At 34.2% G+C, this 18510-nt stretch overlaps 1 protein-coding gene and 2 long non-coding RNA genes across 10 annotated transcripts; 1 reads left to right on the top strand and 2 right to left on the bottom strand.

Moving 5' to 3' along the window:
- The first annotated feature begins 1356 nt into the window (after positions 1-1356).
- Positions 1357-5157, top strand: LOC136202239 (uncharacterized). Its single transcript, XR_010674371.1, has 5 exons — positions 1357-1461; positions 1613-1696; positions 2386-2572; positions 2658-2751; positions 4852-5157. It is a non-coding gene; the product is annotated as an uncharacterized lncRNA (long non-coding RNA).
- A 20-nt stretch (positions 5158-5177) lies between these two features.
- LOC136202238 (uncharacterized) lies at positions 5178-8967 on the bottom strand. The gene is made up of 3 exons (XR_010674369.1): positions 8618-8967; positions 7519-7756; positions 5178-6272 (listed from the first exon to the last, which is right to left on the bottom strand). It is a non-coding gene; the product is annotated as an uncharacterized lncRNA (long non-coding RNA).
- A 4627-nt stretch (positions 8968-13594) lies between these two features.
- Positions 13595-17427, bottom strand: LOC136202079 (UPF0329 protein ECU05_1680/ECU11_0050-like). Of its 8 annotated transcripts, none has more exons than XR_010674298.1 (8): positions 17077-17427; positions 16666-16816; positions 16200-16575; positions 15796-15960; positions 15514-15698; positions 14768-14837; positions 14452-14667; positions 13595-13886 (listed from the first exon to the last, which is right to left on the bottom strand). XR_010674298.1 is itself a non-coding variant. In XM_065992536.1 (8 exons), exons 3-4 carry the CDS (start codon positions 16460-16462, stop codon positions 15930-15932), a joined length of 294 nt encoding a protein of 97 aa, XP_065848608.1. In that variant the 5' UTR covers positions 16463-16575; positions 16666-16799; positions 17077-17427; the 3' UTR covers positions 13595-13886; positions 14452-14667; positions 14768-14837; positions 15514-15714; positions 15796-15929. The 8 variants fall into 8 exon arrangements, 4 of the variants coding, with proteins under 4 accessions (XP_065848608.1, XP_065848606.1, XP_065848607.1 ...); XR_010674299.1 differs by having other exon boundaries at positions 15514-15718; positions 16666-16799; XR_010674297.1 differs by having other exon boundaries at positions 14477-14667; positions 16666-16799.
- Between the last annotated feature and the right edge of the window lie 1083 nt (positions 17428-18510).

Genomic DNA, 18510 nt, shown 5'->3' with positions numbered 1-18510 from the left:
ATGTTTTTCCTTGTGATGTTTTACTATATTTCACAATTTCCATTTCTAATATGCAATACTAATTTATCTCACATAAAAAAAAATACTTTATACAATTAATAGGTTATCAAATCAATACACCACATCATCAACAAAAAAAAAAATTGACACCTTAGAGCATCTTCAATAGAGGGTGTCTAAAATAGTACCAAAACTTAACACATAATCCCAAAATATAATATTTTATTGTCTCTTTCATACACATCACTTTTGACAACTTTTTTTTAAAAAATGCTCCAACAAATGTTGCTTGAAAAGTTACCATTATAATCCTAGAAATTATTATTTTATTATAAATATTAAAATAAAAGGCTACAAATTTTATTATTTCTAAGAGAGAGACCACATATTTTATATTAAAAAAGAATAAACAAGGTTGCCAAGAGGTTGCCAAAAATTGGCAACTTTCCTTGGCACTCACAATCACTCCAATAGTGGACATTCTTTAAAAGTTGTCAAACCTGATGCCACATCAACTGACACTCTTTTGGGCACCCTCTATTAGAGATGCTCTTAATTTATCATTTTTAACTAAAATCAACATCTTAATGTGCCAACGCATTATGTTAGCAAAACTAACACCATTAATCAAATCCCTTCTTTTTACTAATAATGTAAAATGTATACTCCTTAAATCACCACACTATTCTATTTGCAAATACACGGGACCATATATAATTGCATATACATAACTTGGACAACAAGAAGAGCTTACCCAATACAATGTAACAAGCAAACATCTATGATTATAAACAACAAAAATGATAATCGTATCAAGCAGATTATTTCTATAAATCATGTTGTCGAATCATAAATTGATAGCTCTAAATATGAAAAGTATATTAAAGAAGTTTAAACAACATTTACAACATATTCTAAATAAGACATAATCTCACTCCAACAAATCATCACTAGTGCCACGAATCATGCCACGAGAATTCAAAATTCGTGGCATATTTTCATTTTGCCACGGGAAAAATAAATCCGAGTACAAGCCCATGATCACATGGTATATATTTATGCCACATGTAAATTTTTTTCGTTGCAAACATGTACTTATACTACAAATTTCGCCACGGGAAAAATTTAGTCGTAGCATAATTATTTTTATTAAACTACATTAAAAATTTAACAAAATCTCCATCGTGAATTGATATGAATTATTTTGGCTCCAAACAATTCCCTCCAAATCTAATATAGCCCTAATAAATAATACTAAAACAAATTAAAAATAGAAAGCCCCAAAATTACCAGCCTCCTATCCTCGGTAATCAATTCCCATCGTCTTCCTCCACCCTCAGACTCACCATTCACCCCCTTAAATCCAAGTCGTTATCGTTGTCACGCAGCGCTCTCCAGTATAGTTCTCATCTATTTGTTCTCATTCCTCTCAATCAGCAATGTTCGTCAGATAATGTTAAGGTAATGTTAAAAACCCTAGTCCGTCTATTTCGTTTTACTGAACCCTTTGGTATTTGCTTGTTGTTCTTTTTGCGACTTTTTTTTTTATCGATGAATATCTACCCTTCTAGTTGTCGTTTGTCGAGTTTAAACCCTCTACCAATTTATTCAGTTGCAGGTAAGATCCTCTACCTTTGGAAGTGTTCCCGATTAATGATCATAGCTGGGTGTCTGTTGCTGATTGTTCTTGTTCAAGGTAATTAATTTTCAGTTCAAATTTGATGGCTAAATTTTGATGAATTAATGATTTAACTTTGTTAGACACGTTCCTTTTCACTTTTTTCTTTGCTATGCGGACGATTAGTTTGCGGTACTTCCTCTCCTCGTTGGTTGCTCGGTGAATATTTGGTGCAGCAGTAGAGAAGCAAACAATAATATCTGTTGAAATTTTTAGTCAAATAGCTTAGCTTTTGGATTTTCTAGCAATATTTGTTCTGAATTAATCTTACTCATGCTGAATAACGAGAATTTTTTCGACAGTATCCAAACTGTGCTTCGGTATTTCGTTGTTGTATTCTGGTATGTTCTTACGTTTTCTTGTTAGTATTCATAGCAGTTGGGTTTAAGCAATACTAATATCCACTTTTTTGCCTTACTTTTTTGAACTTGGAAAATGATTTGGTTCCATTCAATGTTTAACAAAATTCATTGAAATATGAAGCTAACTTGTAGAAGTATGTTTCTGCCTTTTTAACATTGCTAATGTTGATAAAGTCCCCTTTATGTTGCTTGTTTCCTTTGCAGAACACGTGATATAGTTAATTGATTGATTTTCAACTATTACCAGGACACTAAATTGAGTAGACTTTGAACATCAGCACATATATTGCTCAACTTCTTAATATATTGGTCCTCGATTAATAACTAACTAGCCACATTTTGCAGATATATAGTATCAACTAATAATTCTACTAGAAACTCGAAAGTCAATCTCCTAACCCCCTCACTCCTTCAAGAGTTTGTTTTCATATTTGACTCTCTTGAATCCAGTATTTTATTTCTATATGGAATTCCAGATAATACTATGTGCGTCTGTGAATTCTTTTCGAGGAGAAGGATACTACTATAGGAGGTGTGCTCTCTATTTCTACATCTTGAAATGAATTATAACTTGGGTTATTTTCTAAATGGTAGTTGCTCTTGTTATGTGGGTGCAGCTGAATAAATAGTACATAGACATGCAAATCAACAATGATACCTTTGGCTGGGATTTTGGAAGTTTTGAGCATGTGTAGAGTCCTAAATGACCAGGTAAATACGGTTGTCTGCTGATGTTTAACAGTTTGGGTGCAAAAGTCCTCCTCTATCAGATTAAGTATCATCATAAAAAAAAAATACTAAACGTATAATTTGAATTGCAGAGGCTTTTGAAACTCGGTCAATCTCGTGATGATAAAATGAAACAACTGACACTAAATGTCAATGCAGCAAATATCAATTTTGCATTGCAAGTAGTACATTGAAAAAAATGTATGTCGTAGTTTCATTATTTTCCTTAGTTTTTTTTTTTTTTGATAAATTCCAAAAACAACCCCTGTGGTTTCTTGTTGTTCACAAAAAACCACTGTGGTTTGTTTTTACCAAAAAAAAAGGACCGTGACGCCGTTACACGAAACAAGGAAATGACTTAAAAGTGTTAAATCTGATGACGTGGCAAGGGGCAAAATTGTCCGAATCAAAATAAAAAAATAAAATAACAAAAAAAATTAAAAATTAAAATAACAAAACTGTACCACCATTTTCTTCTTCTTCTCTCTGGCTTCAACTTCTTCTTCTTCTTATGGGTTTCTTCTTTTTCTTCGTCTGGGCTTCTTCTTCTACTTCCAATACAAACTATTAACCTGATCATTTCAATCCTAATCCATATTTCAGAGATTGATTGATTCGTTGATTGAAGATTAACAACAATCAGTTTTTCAAATACCTATATAGACGCGATGAAGAAGAAGGAGGCGAACGTCGACGCCGATGAGGATCGCGACGGAGCATGAGAGACGAAGAAGAAGAAGAAGGACGCAAAGAAGGAGGCGAAGAAGAAGAAGGCCAGAAGAAAGATCTGGGTATTATTTTTAAAGATTTTAATTTTCAGCATATTAAGAACCAAATCCGATTGCGATTTCAAGAATAAACGAGATTAAAATCATATAAACATCATTATTTAATCAATCGAAACTGAAGTCGGGTTTTACAGAGTTCGTAGTATTTGTGAGGAGAGAGTTTCGAAGTACGGAGCTCCGACAGCATCTGAGCTGAGTATTTGAGAGCTTCTCTGAGATTATTGGCATCCTGATACAAAGAATTGAAATGAAAAAAAGGAAATTAAGATTGAGAAAATGCAGATAGTAATGAACTTTTGAGAAAAGAAATACCAAAGCGATGCATGTAAAAGGCGTTGTGTTGAATGCTGGCAATTCCTTTGGCAAGCCATTTCTCTTCGTCCTCAATTCCGAAGAAGAAGAATAATTTAATTTTCTTTTTGTTTTTTTGTTATTTATTTTAATTTTCTTTTTTCTTTTTTGTTATTCTAATTTTTTTATTTTAATTCGGACAATTTTGCCCCTTGCCACGTCATCAGATTTAACACTATTAAGTCATTTTCCTTATTTCGTGTAACGACGTATAACACGGTCCTTTTTTTTTTTGGTAAAAACAAACCACATGCGTTTTTTGCGAACAACATGAAACCACATGGGTTGTTTTTGTAATTTACCCCTTTTTTTTTCTCTAATCACTTGGTTGAATGCTGAATTATATCAGGGGTTCCGTTTCTTTGGGAATTGTCTGCACTAATTCTATTATATACATACAATTTCTCTAATGGCATTTCATCAAGTTTTCTGGCAATTCCAGGAAAGCTTATCTGAAGCATTGTTACATACATAAATATTTGTAACATGTACTTGTTTGTATCTTCAATCTGTCTGTCAATTCATGTATTAGTGTCTTGAATCTGTCACTCAATTTATTATGATTCATCTTTTTATCTTTCAGTCGTACCTTTGTTTTCGAGTAACGCCCGGACAAGTTTGAAGAAACATATTTATTTTTTTGCATTGCATCATGTTACTGATCAATAAATAGAAGATTAAGTAAAATAAGAGATGGTGGCAAATGGCAGATACCATTCCCTAAACACTTTGAGAATCAGCACCAAACAAACATGAAATCCACACCATAATTTAAACACATACTTCCTTGGTGTTGAAGGCGAGAAAATTATCCAAGTTTTTTAGCTCGTCTCAGCAGAAACTATTGCAATTCCAATTATCAAATTTGCAAAGTAATTTATACAGATAATTATTAAATTTTTTTTGCATAATGTATGATAACATTTTTCCTTTGTTCTTCTAGGGTTTCGTGGTTTGGGTTGACACTTCACTTTCAAACTTGTCCATTGATGGCTTAATTCATGGAATCTTGCTGAACTTGATGACTAGCTGCATATTTGAATCCTCTGTCCAAGGTAGTTGAAAATGCTGCTGTATATAGAGTACCATCACTTGAAAATGCTGATGTTGGGGAAAAGTTCCAGATTGATAATCTAATTCTTGGTTTTGATCAACATTACAATTTTATTATAGTTGAATACACCTAGTGCCATAATTGTTTTATTATTCTTTATTATGCTTGTCAAAATATAAATGTTATAGATTATAATTCTAAATGAATTTGGAGATATATGTGATGTATGCTTTACTGCTACAAACTTGTATTATGAGATTTTTTACTCTATTTTTTCATTATTCCATTTTGACATTATCCTTTATTTGTATTAACATTTGTTCTTACGGATTTGAATATAATATAGGTCCTCCAATTCAAAACTTCAAATAATAATAATAATAGCAATTCAAATATTAAATAAAAACAAATTATCAAAATTTGATCAAATTTGTTACAATTATGTTTGCGATTAAGCAAGGTTTCTAGCCACAAATGTTCTATTTTTGCCACGGTTATGCTCGTGGAAAAGTGGGGTCAATGGCCATGGGCCACTATGTCTTGTCACGAGTATTTTACTCTAGCCACGTTTTTACTCATGGCAAAGAGATATGATTAGCCACGGATTTTTTCGTGGCATAAAAATGAATTTACGCCACAACCATTATTTTCCCGTGGCAACTACCTAGCCACGCTCACTTGCGCCACGAGAGCATATACCTTGAATTTCCGTGGCTAAATAATATAGCCACGAAAATATTACACTTGTGCCACGACTTTAACTGTGGCGCAAGTGATGATTTGTTGTAGTGTCTAGATTTGGATAATACATAATATAATATTATAATTTCTATTCTAGAGGCATAAATATGCAAAATAACATTTGTTTTCTCAATCTTTCTATCCTTTCATAGAAGATTCCATTGTTCTGTTTCTATCCTACCAGGATAATGCTATATTTTTCACTATAATCCATCTCTCCAAATCAATATCAACACATGAAGAAAATGAATAAAGTAGGCTAGGCTAGGTTCTATGAGTTATATGCTATTATTTCATTATTCTTAGGCTTATCTATAGCTCGTTCTTTACGTCGGTTATTTCTGAGTGGACCTCGTTTTTTATGTCGCTTACTGTCCGCTTAACTTCTATTGCTTAATTCAGTTACCTAGCATGCTTTGCACCAGCCTCCACCAAAAACTTCCTTGATTTCGAATACTACGCTGACTCTCGTTATTGGAGTTTATCTGTCAGATCCGTATTGCAGTTTAACGTTGATTATTGATGGCGTTGACATCTATCAATGTATAGCTCAGCAAAACATTCACTATCTGTACAACATAGAATAAATAGCATATAAGTACACGACATGTCTAAACAAGTGCACCAGCATAAGTTAATTATCCCCAAATCAACCACAGTTGTTTATTCTTACATCTTATTATAGATAATTAAGTTCATCTATTATGAATTGATGGCTAACCCATGTGAGATGTTCTCATTTTTTAATCCAAAATCAATAATCCATATATGCACAACTGTATATTGTCCTTCTTGTCACGCTCATTAAAAATTGAGGAATCAGCTCAGCACATAATATTTCCACAACAGAAACACTACAAAGAAGCAATGATCATTTGGAATTGGAAATTGAACAACATATTCATTTTCTAAAAATCATATACGTATCAATACTACCACATAAATGCCTTTGATCATCTTTCCAAATTAACTAAAATACCAAATTAAGTCTGATCTACCAAATTAGGAACCAATTTTAGTCTCATGACATCAAAATAGCAAAAGATTACCAATGTCTAACTTTAAAACACGAAAACTATTCTACCCTATCAACCTCTCCTAAGAAATCTCAACAAGACTCTCCAATTATAATTGATAAACACCATCCTTCTTCTACCCTGACTGTTTACTTTCTTTACCTTGTATTTATGCAACAAAAAGGAAACCGTTCATAACTTGAAGGAGTTGCCAAACTTTGATGCAATGACAGTACATCAACATTATCATCTAGACAGTACCTAGCTTTGTTTGGTTTTTGTGCAACAGTGCATGAAAAGATATGAGGAGCTGAAGAACATAACAAACATGAAGCTGTTTTCGATATGCTTTCGAATATGTTTTCATCGGATCAGGCATCCCCAATGCACATGATAAAATCTGGGTTTTCGTCACTGATCATTGCAGAATGTATTAGTGACTATGGACCGATAGTGATAGAACTATGGACCGATAGTGATAGCAAAAAGAACACCCGTAGACAACTGATAGGTAACTTGTGGCTTTACTTCAACAATATGCTGACCACATGTGAAAACAACAGGGAAGGTGCAACGGACTCTGAAAACGCAGGATTCCCTCCCTTTCATGAATCATATAAGGTGTCAAAGAAAAGTTCTTGTCTTTCATGTCAAACAAAAGTTCCCACTTTTATCTTCATTCAAAAGCATACTTAAAAAAACACGGGATTCCTTCTTTTCCATGAATCATATAACGTGTCAAAGATCAGAAGCAACCTTCCACATATCTAAAAACAAGAAGAAAAACTAGTGAACTCACTTGTTATCTTCAGTACAGGCTTCTCACCATCTTGAATGAGTTCGAAAACGCAAGGGTCCCCCGCCTTAAGCGAATTAGCCCAAAGGAAAGCAGTCCACCTGTGCTTAATATAAGGTTGACCGTCGCGTTGCTTGAATCCTAGGTGCCCCATCCACACCTTTCCTTGTTCATTCAAAAGCACAATCTTGCAACATCTGTTCTCCAAGCCATTCGCCCGGGCAAATTCCTTCGGAATGGTCTGCGTAAATGCAAATATGATCGTTATCTAAACCGAAATTTCATACGTAAATAGAGAAAAAGAGTACTCCGAACTAACTAGTATAGGACAATTAGCAGCATACTTATACAGATTATAAAAAAGTAAAATATAACTGTGTAGAATACTTCAAGCGCAAAAAGAAGAAACATTTTAAATTTCAAAATATATACTTTTAATAGCATGAAAATAGTTACGCACTACCGCATTGTCATCATTATATTGAATTATCAAATAGCTAATAGTGCATAAAGGGAAATTTTTAAAAGATTTTACTATAATCAAAATTCTCATTCATAATCTATAGCTAGTCCTACATTTTTAGCAACTAAAATTGATTTTTCAGTAAACACATGTATAATCTTCTAGTTCACAAATGTTCATCTATTAACATCTAATTTATCAATGTTAGGGGTAAAATTGCTCTTGGCTTCCAAAGTTAGGCGTAAAATTGCACCATTTTATATTTAGTTGTTACGGAATAAGCAAGTTTAAGGAGCTAATAAACTTTTATGGATAAGTTTAGAGAGCTGATGGTACGAAATAAGCAAATTCAGAGAACTGACGAGACACTTGCAAAATTCAGGAATCCAATCTACTATTATAGACAAGTTCACGACAAGTTCAGGGAACAGGTGACGTATTAGGTTAAACTTTTATTTTCAAGGAAGCTCAATTCAGAATCAAAATACAAAGCGCCAAAGAAACAGTTAAAGGGATTCCTCCCGTCATTCTAATACAGGCAGGTTGGTTCTATTAATGTGGAAAGCCAAGAAGTAAAATAAACAAACAGTGAAGTAAACGAAAGAGGTAAATTAAACATAATTACGAAATGAAAATTACCAGCAAACAACAGAGGCTGCAAATACCCAATCGTGAAGATAACTTTGATCCCATAAATCCGGTCGACGCTTCTGCACTTTCCTGCTCAGAGGATATTGTGCTAAAACTTAGAGGCCGACATGGCAAATGCTACACATAATCTGATGAGTTTCTTTGTTGCAATTGCAATATCGTTCTTCCAAATTCTTGCTCTAGATATCAGATGGTGAAGATAATTTTTTTTGTATAGGTTCATGACTATCGGTTGATACACAATTGATTTAATTGCAACCCTAATCGCAATCGGATCCCATAAACAGCAAAGCAAGTTTCTATCGTCTTTACCAGTAAACAAGGAGGAGAAGGAGGGGGTGGTCATTGCACGCCGCAGAAAGCGCCCCACTTTCGATAGAAACCCTAATGTTTTATGTTATGTAGACCAAATTGATCTTATATAATGTAGGTCTACCAAGCTCCTTTTCAAACAATTTTGTTCATTTATAGACCAAATTGCCCTTATGTTATGTAGACCAAATTGCCTTTGGATGCAGGTTTATTTTTTGGTGCATTTCGGTTCAGTTTGGTTTGATAATAAAAGGGAAAATTACAAAACTGGGTCAAATTCAGATGCGACCATGAATACCACATATCTACTATCTATTGAAAAGGAACTGCTGGAACACCCTGACACTTATGATCTATGGAAGGACTTGGCACCCTCTAACAGTTGTTCTGGCCCTATTAGCCTTTTTTTCCAAACCAGGAACAGGAAAAGGGTTTGAAGACAGAAACTCATGCCAAACAATAGCCCCTCATGCCTTGTGAAAACCGAAACAACTTATTGACGGAAATAACTGGACAACCCCTTGCTACAATACTACACTAGCAGGCCGGGTCGGCTTGAAACAGATGTGGTTTTTCTGGGTCAGTGCCAATGGGAGCTATATATCTAATATAAAAGAGACCGGGTTCCATTTTGTTCCAAAAACTGGTAGGGATCAATTCAATCGACCTACTTCCCATTACTGTGTATCTCTTGTTGACCGCCCATCCATCCGATGAACGAACGCGGAATGTTGAAAGCAATGGTGGGTTCACTACGAGTTGAGTAAGCTTTTTGTTTAGCTTGAAGACAAGTATAAGCTGTAAACTACTAAGTCAAGGAAGAGCTCAGTCCTTTATGCAGTAGTTGTTTCGATTGAATCAGATAGCGATTACTTCAAGATAGTTCTTATTGTTTCAGTTCTGACATCCGTCTTTCTTTCAATCTTTTTTTCTAACTCATCATCGATTTGTGGATTTGTGGAAAAGGCTTATGAAAAAATTCTTTTGGCACCGCCAACGAGATAGCTAAAAATGGGGTTTGCCCTAGCTGTTGATGAACGCACTTGAAGTGCTTTCGACTAACTTCCTAACCTACCTCGCTTTTCACCTTTGACTATAGAGTTGGAATCCTTCCTTGCTAGATGGCTTGGATCGGGGATCCCATCGCGGTTTCGCTAAAGCAGTTCCGCCAACAGTCCAGTCGGTAGCGCCCTTGAGTGAAACTCTCTTGGGGTATTCCAATCGAGAGTGGCCCTCTTTCTATTGATCGAAGAGCATGTTCTCGCACTAAAGTAGCTTTCTAGTGATTTTTATTTATTGTTTTTATTTTTTAATGAAATTCAGTTTGTTCGGTTTAAAATCGAACCGAATCCAAATTTAATGATAAAATATAGTGATTTTTTCTTTATTGTTTTTATTTTTTTAATTAAATTTGGTATGTTCGGTTTAAAACCGAACTGAATATTTCGGTTCGATTATGTTTCGCTTTTATATGTTATTCGGTACGGTGTAGGTGTGAATTATTTTGATAATTTCGGTTTTTCGATTCGATTTCGAACTGATGCACACCCCTATGTAAAGTCACTCTTTTTTTTAGTATCCTTGTGTTTCTACTTTTCAAAATAAAAAGTGTTTTTGGTAAAATCTCGAAATAGCCGCTTTTAGCAAAAAAAAAAAAAACAATTAACATCTATTACATATTTGCAAGAGCTAACAGTAAACACGAACAAATAAAACAAACATGCTCTTAACATAGTTGCTGATATTTCAATTAAGGGATAAGGACTAAATTTGACCTAACGTTTTCATGTAAAATACAGATTTAGCTTTATCGCGTTCAAATTTAACCCTAACGTTTTTAAGATCAATTTTAATCATAGGTTACTGAAAATTTGAAAAAACTAGTATGACTGTTATTTAAGTGGCAGTCGAGACATTACAAATAAGTTTATCAATAAACTGAAGTAGTACAATTTTAGTTGGTTATTGTAAATCTATTAGTAATACAATAAACATTTTAGATACATTGATAAAAAGATTTGTGACTTGTATGTGGCAGACTTAGTTGTTAGCATTTTAAAAAGAAAATTGTATATGTGTCAATGACACATTAAATATCTTAGACTTAATTGATGTTTGATATGTAGATATTACAATTAAAAAAATAGTTAAACCAATATTTTTAAATTTTCGATAACGTAAAGCTAAAATTAATATTAATTATTGGGGTTAAATTTGAACAATTTCTTATGTTAGGATTGAATCTATACTTCACTTAAAAAAAAGTATGTCTTCTTCTGTTTGTGCATTTTGTTTCTATTTATTATTCCGTTATATTTTCTTTTAATGGAATGATACGGACTTTTATCAAAATATATAATTCAATTAAATCATTTCATTTGTATTTCTAATTTAATATTGGAAATTAAGTTTTGTAATGCCTCTATGCTCATATTAAAATCTAACTCAATGAACAATAGTCCGTTAACTAAATTTTATGTCTTTTCCAAAAAGGTTGATTGGCTCCCTGAACTTTGAAAGTGTCTCGATGGCACCCTTAACTTGTATAAAGGTTCAGATAGCTCTCTTAACTTGTGTAAAATGTAAAACAACTAAGGTTGTCGTATCTGGTTCGAATATTAGAGAAGATAAATTTTACAGTTGAACAGATAAAAATTTCTTTTTTAATATGTTTTAACTTATTCTCTGTATTATGTAATAATATTTTAAAGTGCGTTCAATACATTTTTCGCATACATTTTTTTTTTTTTTGCAACCGAGTGATTAATCGATCAAATTGTTGTTCAAAACCTCTTAACTTGTTAAATTGCTATTAGATCTTTAAAATTTCTTAAATAGTGCCAAAATCTCTTATTGTTCTGATATGTGGATTTTAAGCATCAATAGGTCACTTTCATCAAATTCGGAAAATAAATAACGTCTTCTTAAAATCTAGGAAGACAAGTACAAGAAGCTAGAGATGCATAAAACTTATTAAGCACACTTTTTCTCTATTTTATATAAGCTATATTTCCAATCTTTTATTATAGACACGTTATTTGTATTAAAAATAAATTTTTATCAACTCTATCGTATATTTTATCTAACATTAAGAAAAGACGATGATGATACATAACTAGTTCACATGTTCTTAGTCCTCTCTCTTCGTTACTACTTGCTAAGTGATTACTTGTGTTTGATATTACCCGTAGATATGACGGCCCTGACGAGACCACATATGATTGCATATATAAACTAACAAGTACAACACAGAATAAAAACTAACATGATGAGTATACTTTTGGTTGAAATTTCAATGTTTACACACAAATTCTGGAGTGAAATTTCAACTATGGGAAGGTTGAAATTCCTCCCACTATGAGATTACATTATTATTTTCTGATTTCAGAAATTCTGAGCCTGTGTAATTGTATGCATCAGTTGTGGTAAAAATGAAAAGATTTTAAGCAGATTTTGCATAAAATTCAACAAAATAATAATTTAGCAGATTTTGCATCAGAAATGAACTTTGGATGCTCAATCAAATTACTGAAAAGTTATGTTCCATGACCTGAAAAGGCATAAAAGAATACCAACAATATGATCATCTGATCAATACAACACGAAAAATAAAAAAATAAACAGGATAATGCTCTATTTTTCACTATCATCAATCTCTCACAATCAATATCAGAATATGAAGAATTGAATAACGTAGGCTAGGCAAGGCTAGGCTCTGTTTTATCTATAGCTGTTTTCTAACCACATAAATAGTAGTCATATTTTGCAGCTTCATTCCTATATTACTTATGCAATGCTGGCTTCCTTTTCCATCCAATAATTATTGCTTGCCCAAACTGAATATAGCCAAGAAAGAAATTCAAGCAAAGAGATCTGTTACCGAATTGGTGGTGTTTTCAACAGCCTCCTTATGAAGTTTCCTTACTTCTGAGTGGATCTCGTGCTTTATGGGTTAGATGGGTTATATGGGTCGGGTTAGATGGGTTCGCGGGTTGGGTTGACACGACCCATAGACTCGTCTAAATTATACGGGTTATAACGAATTCACGAGTCAACCCGCGACCCGACCTGTTTATTTTATGGGTTAAGCGTGTCGACCCATTTATGACCTAAACCCATTTATCTCAACCCTAATTCGTTTAATTTCCGTGTTACGCGAATCGTGTTATCGTGTTGTGCACTACAAGAAAACAGCTAGTTAGCTACCGAAATTTTGGTAGCTAATTCGGTAGCTACATAGGTTTACCGACTGAATTTAGTGGTTTACCGACCAAATGCATTCAGTCGGTAAGTAGCTAGTCGCAAGACAAACACCGACTATTTTTTACAATGGTCGCAGATTATACCGACTGTCTGGTTTAGTCGCTGAGTGGTCGCAATTTTTACCGACTACATTGTGCGACCACAAGCAGTCGCTAATGGGCTAGGTGGAGAAATAAGCAGATCCGTTTACCGACGAGTTTATGACAGATATTTTGTCGGTAATGTTCTAGAAATGTTTTTACTGATTTGCCACGGACTGCTAGCACAATTCTTGTTTGTAATATACTACAGATTATTTATTTAATTGTAATTATAAAACTATATATAATTATAATCGTAATTACAATTATAAACATATTAATTTTAACAAATTAAACACAATAAACAATATTTATGAAAACTAGAAATATATTTAGAAATAAATAATAATTGAAGTTTATTTATGTCAAAATATCCAATGTAACTAACAATATATCATAATCTAGGTGGACCAGCAGAATGGAAGAGGTAGTTAGGAAGAACTTTTTCTCCAATACTTGAAGAACTAGGCCTTCCCGTGGAGCATCTTCTTGAATTGCCTGCATCTGTATCAGTTGTTCTTGGGGTCTCAGGTAGACTTATGTTCGGCTCAGTCATTTATTAGGTGCAAGGTGAATAGAAGAAAATAATGGACTAAAAGACCCTGAAAACAAAGCAAAACAAATTGCATAACAATTAATGTCAACTCCAATAAATCACGAGAACTGATGAAAACATTTACAAGAAAAATAAACCAAACAGTCCTCATATACCAGCAGCAAGTTAGAACAACTCCAAACTGAAGCCTATCTGGTACTCAACTAGAAATTAAATAGAAAATGATACTACTTGAGATCAGTATATATCCATTTACACCATTAAAAACTAATCACGCTGCATTATCATAATTCTGTAGAGACAGGAAACCAAATGCAATTGTGATAATTTTACAAATTTCAGGAGAACATATGCTCAAAACAGGTTCAATAGGGAAGCACAAATTAGAAATACAGAGGGAGGATGATCCTAATAATCATTTCACCCAAATCGGATGCCTTTGCCTATCTACTTGCTTCCATATTCCATGTCCCAAACACCAATATACTAAAAGCTCCAGAATTATTAGAACTAGGGATTACTTGAATATCTTAGGGATATAAACGATCAGAAAACTGACCCAATTAAAGTGGAAGTGTTGCAGCTTATGCAATGAAAACTATCAAAGTTACCTGCATTTAGGAAGCCATCTCTTACCCCTCTTTCTTTTCAATTTCGCAATTCTTTCCTCCTCTTCTTTGGCTTTGGCTTTGGCTTTGGCTTTGGCTTTGGCTTTGGCTTTGGCCGCTGCTTCTTTGCTTGCCAATCTAGTTAAAGCTTTTTGACTCGCCTCTCTCGCAGCAGCAATTATATCTACCCCATTTACAGCAATAGCTTTTACTTTCCGTCTAAACAGCAAGATATCATAAACCCTCGAGTAAACTACTGTCTAGCATAACACATCAATGGTAACGAATAATGATCCTTATTTTAAAATAAGCAGCCAACCTTCTTTAAGTTTTCATCAGTCCGTATCCAGGAAGGAGTCTTGGTCTCTTTTTGGGCCCTTGAATTTCATCTGACAGTAACAAACATAATCTTCAGTATTTTTTGTATAAAATGGCAAGACTCCAGAAATAAGAACACATTACAAATTGAGAGAACTAAAATGGTACTTATTCAATCATGGAATGGACTCCAAGGTAGCATGAAATGCATATATTAACCCTAGAGCTCCCAACCCAATATAATATTAACTAGCAAGAGCTTATCTCAATTTGTTTCAATAAACAAAGTCTGTCATGCCCAGCAAAACAATCGGCATTGCATAACAATTAGCACTGCAAGAACATCACTTAATTGCTCATAATCTGAACTAAATGAGCTTTGGATTTCACTAAATCTTGAACATATATGACTCTTGATGGCAATGACCATCGTGCAAGCCAAGGAAACTACCATCTACTTCCAATTTAACAAGATATCGAGAAATAAGGAACATGGCCCTTTCTCTGGTTTGAGTCCTTGCACGGAAACAGTCAACGAGAATTGTTATTAAAAAAATATAGCTAGGTAACAAAAATGGAAACGAAACTGAAACAGATTCGGACATGAAATGCAGAAATGCTACTAAAGAGGAGTTTCCGTGCAACATAGGGTCTTGTAATGCAGAATTTTCATAAATTACCAATACATAAGAAAACCAGCCTTTCTCAATCAAAATCATTAATAAAAATATGAACATATGAGATCACCTCTATGATCAAATACTATCCATGCAGGAGAGTGTTTTAACAGCCGAACTCCACCTTCATCTACAAGGTGATTATTGGGTTCACGGATGGGCTTGCTCACTATCTTATTGAGAAAAACTTCATGAACCCTTGAACCTGCTTCCTGTAACAAGAGATTATGTGTTACTAACTCTTGAACTGAGTAACTAAGAGTTAGTAACACTACCTGTCAAGTTAAAGTTACTATACCAAGCTACACAACTAAACCAAAATAGGTATTTAAGTTTTGAGAACTATAATTACCTTAAAGTTAATTATGGCGATTCCTCTAAACTTCCCACTGTCAGGAAACTTCATAGAATCAATTTCAGTTATGGTTCCACAACCTTCAAAGAAACTTCGAATGTCATCCTCAGTTGAGTAATATGGAATGCCTCCTACTTTGTGGCAGCATCCTCATTTGTGAGACTGCAAAATAACAAACAACAGATTAGCTACCTTAAACTCAAAACATCTATTATTCCGGTATAGAAAGAAGCCAACACCACCTGTCCTGTTTTCATAATCAACATGAACAAAAGGTATTCAAATCAGAATTCTTGTCTACCCAGCCCTAGATATATTGGAAGAATAACCCAATGTTTGAGCATATGAGCACCATGAAATTCGATATTTTTTCTATCACATTGGTATATTCTACTAATTACCTTTGAGTGAAATGCTCTGGTTCATGAGTAACCTCTTCTGCTTCTACATTTACCTTCTCCACAGTTTTTGTTGCCTTCTTTTTCTTCTTTTTCTTCTTTGGTTTCTTCGGCTCTTTTGCCTCATTCACTATGCCATCCTCTACCAAGACCTTTTCTTCACTCTCTCCCTCCTCTCTCCTTCTCTTTCTTTCCTTCTTCTTTTTTTCACTCTTTTCCCCATGATCAGCCTCACTCACCACTTCATTTTCCTTCTCAATTAACATATCTTCATCTTTTTCCCCATTTGTAGTATTGTTTTCAGCAGCTAATTCTTTCACAGGAAGGCTCTTCCTTCTTTTCTATCTCTTAGTCAATTAGCCCTTCATCGAAGTAAAATCTGTAGAGTTCATTTTCATTCATCAATTAAAATGCAAAATTAACACAAGACAAAAGTTACAATGTTTCAATAAAGTACAAACGGACTAACGAGTTTCTCACGCTTTCAATCCGAATGTTGGGAATTGAACAAATCCACATGCTTCTCCACCAGAATAAAACCATTGAAAGAATGCCCAAATGAAGCTTATTGAGAAAAACTTCATGAACCCTTGAACCTGCTTCCTGTAACACATCCATCCCTGATTAACCAGATTAGGTTTGACTACTATAACGACCATAGTTGGCGCACACATAGGGCTTGAAACTCAAGATCTGATACTTAATGTCCAACGGATACATAACAATAAAGAGGGAAAGAACGAGCATGCCTATGTTTAGAAGAAGGTATTAAGTTTAAGAATTTGCTTGGTTTTAGAATCTCTCACGAAACAGCAGTTTAATTAGGTTTCCAAAAGCAAATACAAAAAACATAAAAAAAATCAAAGGATAGAAAGGTTACCACTCAGTTAACCAGAAATTTCAACAATAAAGTGACCGGCCAAAAGCTTCTTCCACCGTTGCTTCGTCACACATAACCACTAAAATCTATTTGAAGAGATCGGCCAAAAGCTTCCTCAACCCTGCTTTTCTTCTTCGTGAACTCCTAAAAACGTTTCCCTGGTCTCTGCTTTTCTTCTTCCTAATCTCCTAAAGCTTCTCAAAAACCTAGAGGAGATCGGTGTCGAGTAGTCGCCGGATTGAAGGGAAAGATGAGTACGACTTCGAGAAAGATGAGAACGGCTTCTAGAAAGAGAGGAGAAAAGGGATTTAGGTCTATAAGGAAGGACCTTTGAGAAAGAGAGGAATTAGGGATTAGATCTGTTTTAAGTTTACTTTTGTCCTTTCTTTTATTTATTTATTGTTTTTAATATTTATTCTTTCTTTTTTCTTTTACTTTTTTGACACAAATGTTCCGCTTTATTTTAGATTAAAGTGGGGGTAATTTTTCCGCCCACTTTTCCGCCCACTTTTTTGACAATTGGGAAGAACATTAGCGACCAATTTTGTTTTGGTCGCTAAAAACGGTAGCTAACTAGCTGTTTTCTTGTAGTGATTTTGTCAAAACCCAGGTTTTGAATCAATAAAATTAGAACTTAGAAGAAAAGATAGACAGGGAAAGAATAGAAAGAGAATAGAGAAGAGTATAGAAGAAAAGTTCAGAAGAAAGTTTGTATTGATAATTTTCATAGATAACCCTACCTCACACCATACCTGACCTTATATGCTGTTAGTACAGCTGAGGTCACAAAGGTACAGAATAACTGTAGTACAACAGCTGGCATAACAACTTACACTAAAAACCAAATAGCCCTAACAGAATTCTCTACTGATGATAGCAGAATAAAACAACAGAAATAGCAATAACAGAATTAACTTCCAGAATAGTAAAAGACAAATAACAAAATAATTAAAGGCAAATAACAGAATTACTCCTTCAACTTTCTACGCCTCACATATGTGACAATACTCCCTTCTTTTACACATTCTTTTACACATTCCTGTCAACCACAACTAAAACAGTGTCATGACCTTTAGATCGAGGCAATTTCTCTATAAAGTCCATGGCTATGTCCTGACATGCTTGTTGTGGTATGGGCAAGGGCTGTAAAAGGCCAGGATACGCTGAGTGATCAGCCTTACATCGTTGGCAAGTATCACATGCTGCCACCCATTTAGTAACCTCTTCTTGCATCTTTGGCCAATGAAAGTGTTGTTGTAACCTGGTAAAAGTTCCTTTCACTCCAGAATGCCCTCCCAAGGATGAGTTGTGACACACCTCTAAGATTTTGTTCCTCAATTCGGTGGAAGCTCCAACATATATCCTTTGCTTGTATCTCAGAATGCCATTCTGCAAGGAATAACAAGAAGTACCCTGTGGTTGAATGGATAACTG

Source organism: Euphorbia lathyris, chromosome 8 (assembly GCF_963576675.1).
Source record: "Euphorbia lathyris chromosome 8, ddEupLath1.1, whole genome shotgun sequence".
NCBI lineage: Eukaryota > Viridiplantae > Streptophyta > Magnoliopsida > Malpighiales > Euphorbiaceae > Euphorbia > Euphorbia lathyris.
The sequence above is the reverse complement of the archived record's forward strand: the minus strand, read 5'-3'. Positions and strand labels throughout refer to the sequence as shown.

Coding starts and splice junctions, on each gene's coding strand:
- LOC136202079 (XM_065992536.1), bottom strand. CDS start 16,462: ATGTTAATTGAGAAGGAAAATGAAGTGGTGAGTGAGGCTGATCATGGG. Junction 15,961..16,199: donor CCAGAGCATTTCACTCAAAG/GTAATTAGTAGA, acceptor GTTATTTTGCAG/TCTCACAAATGAGGATGCTG.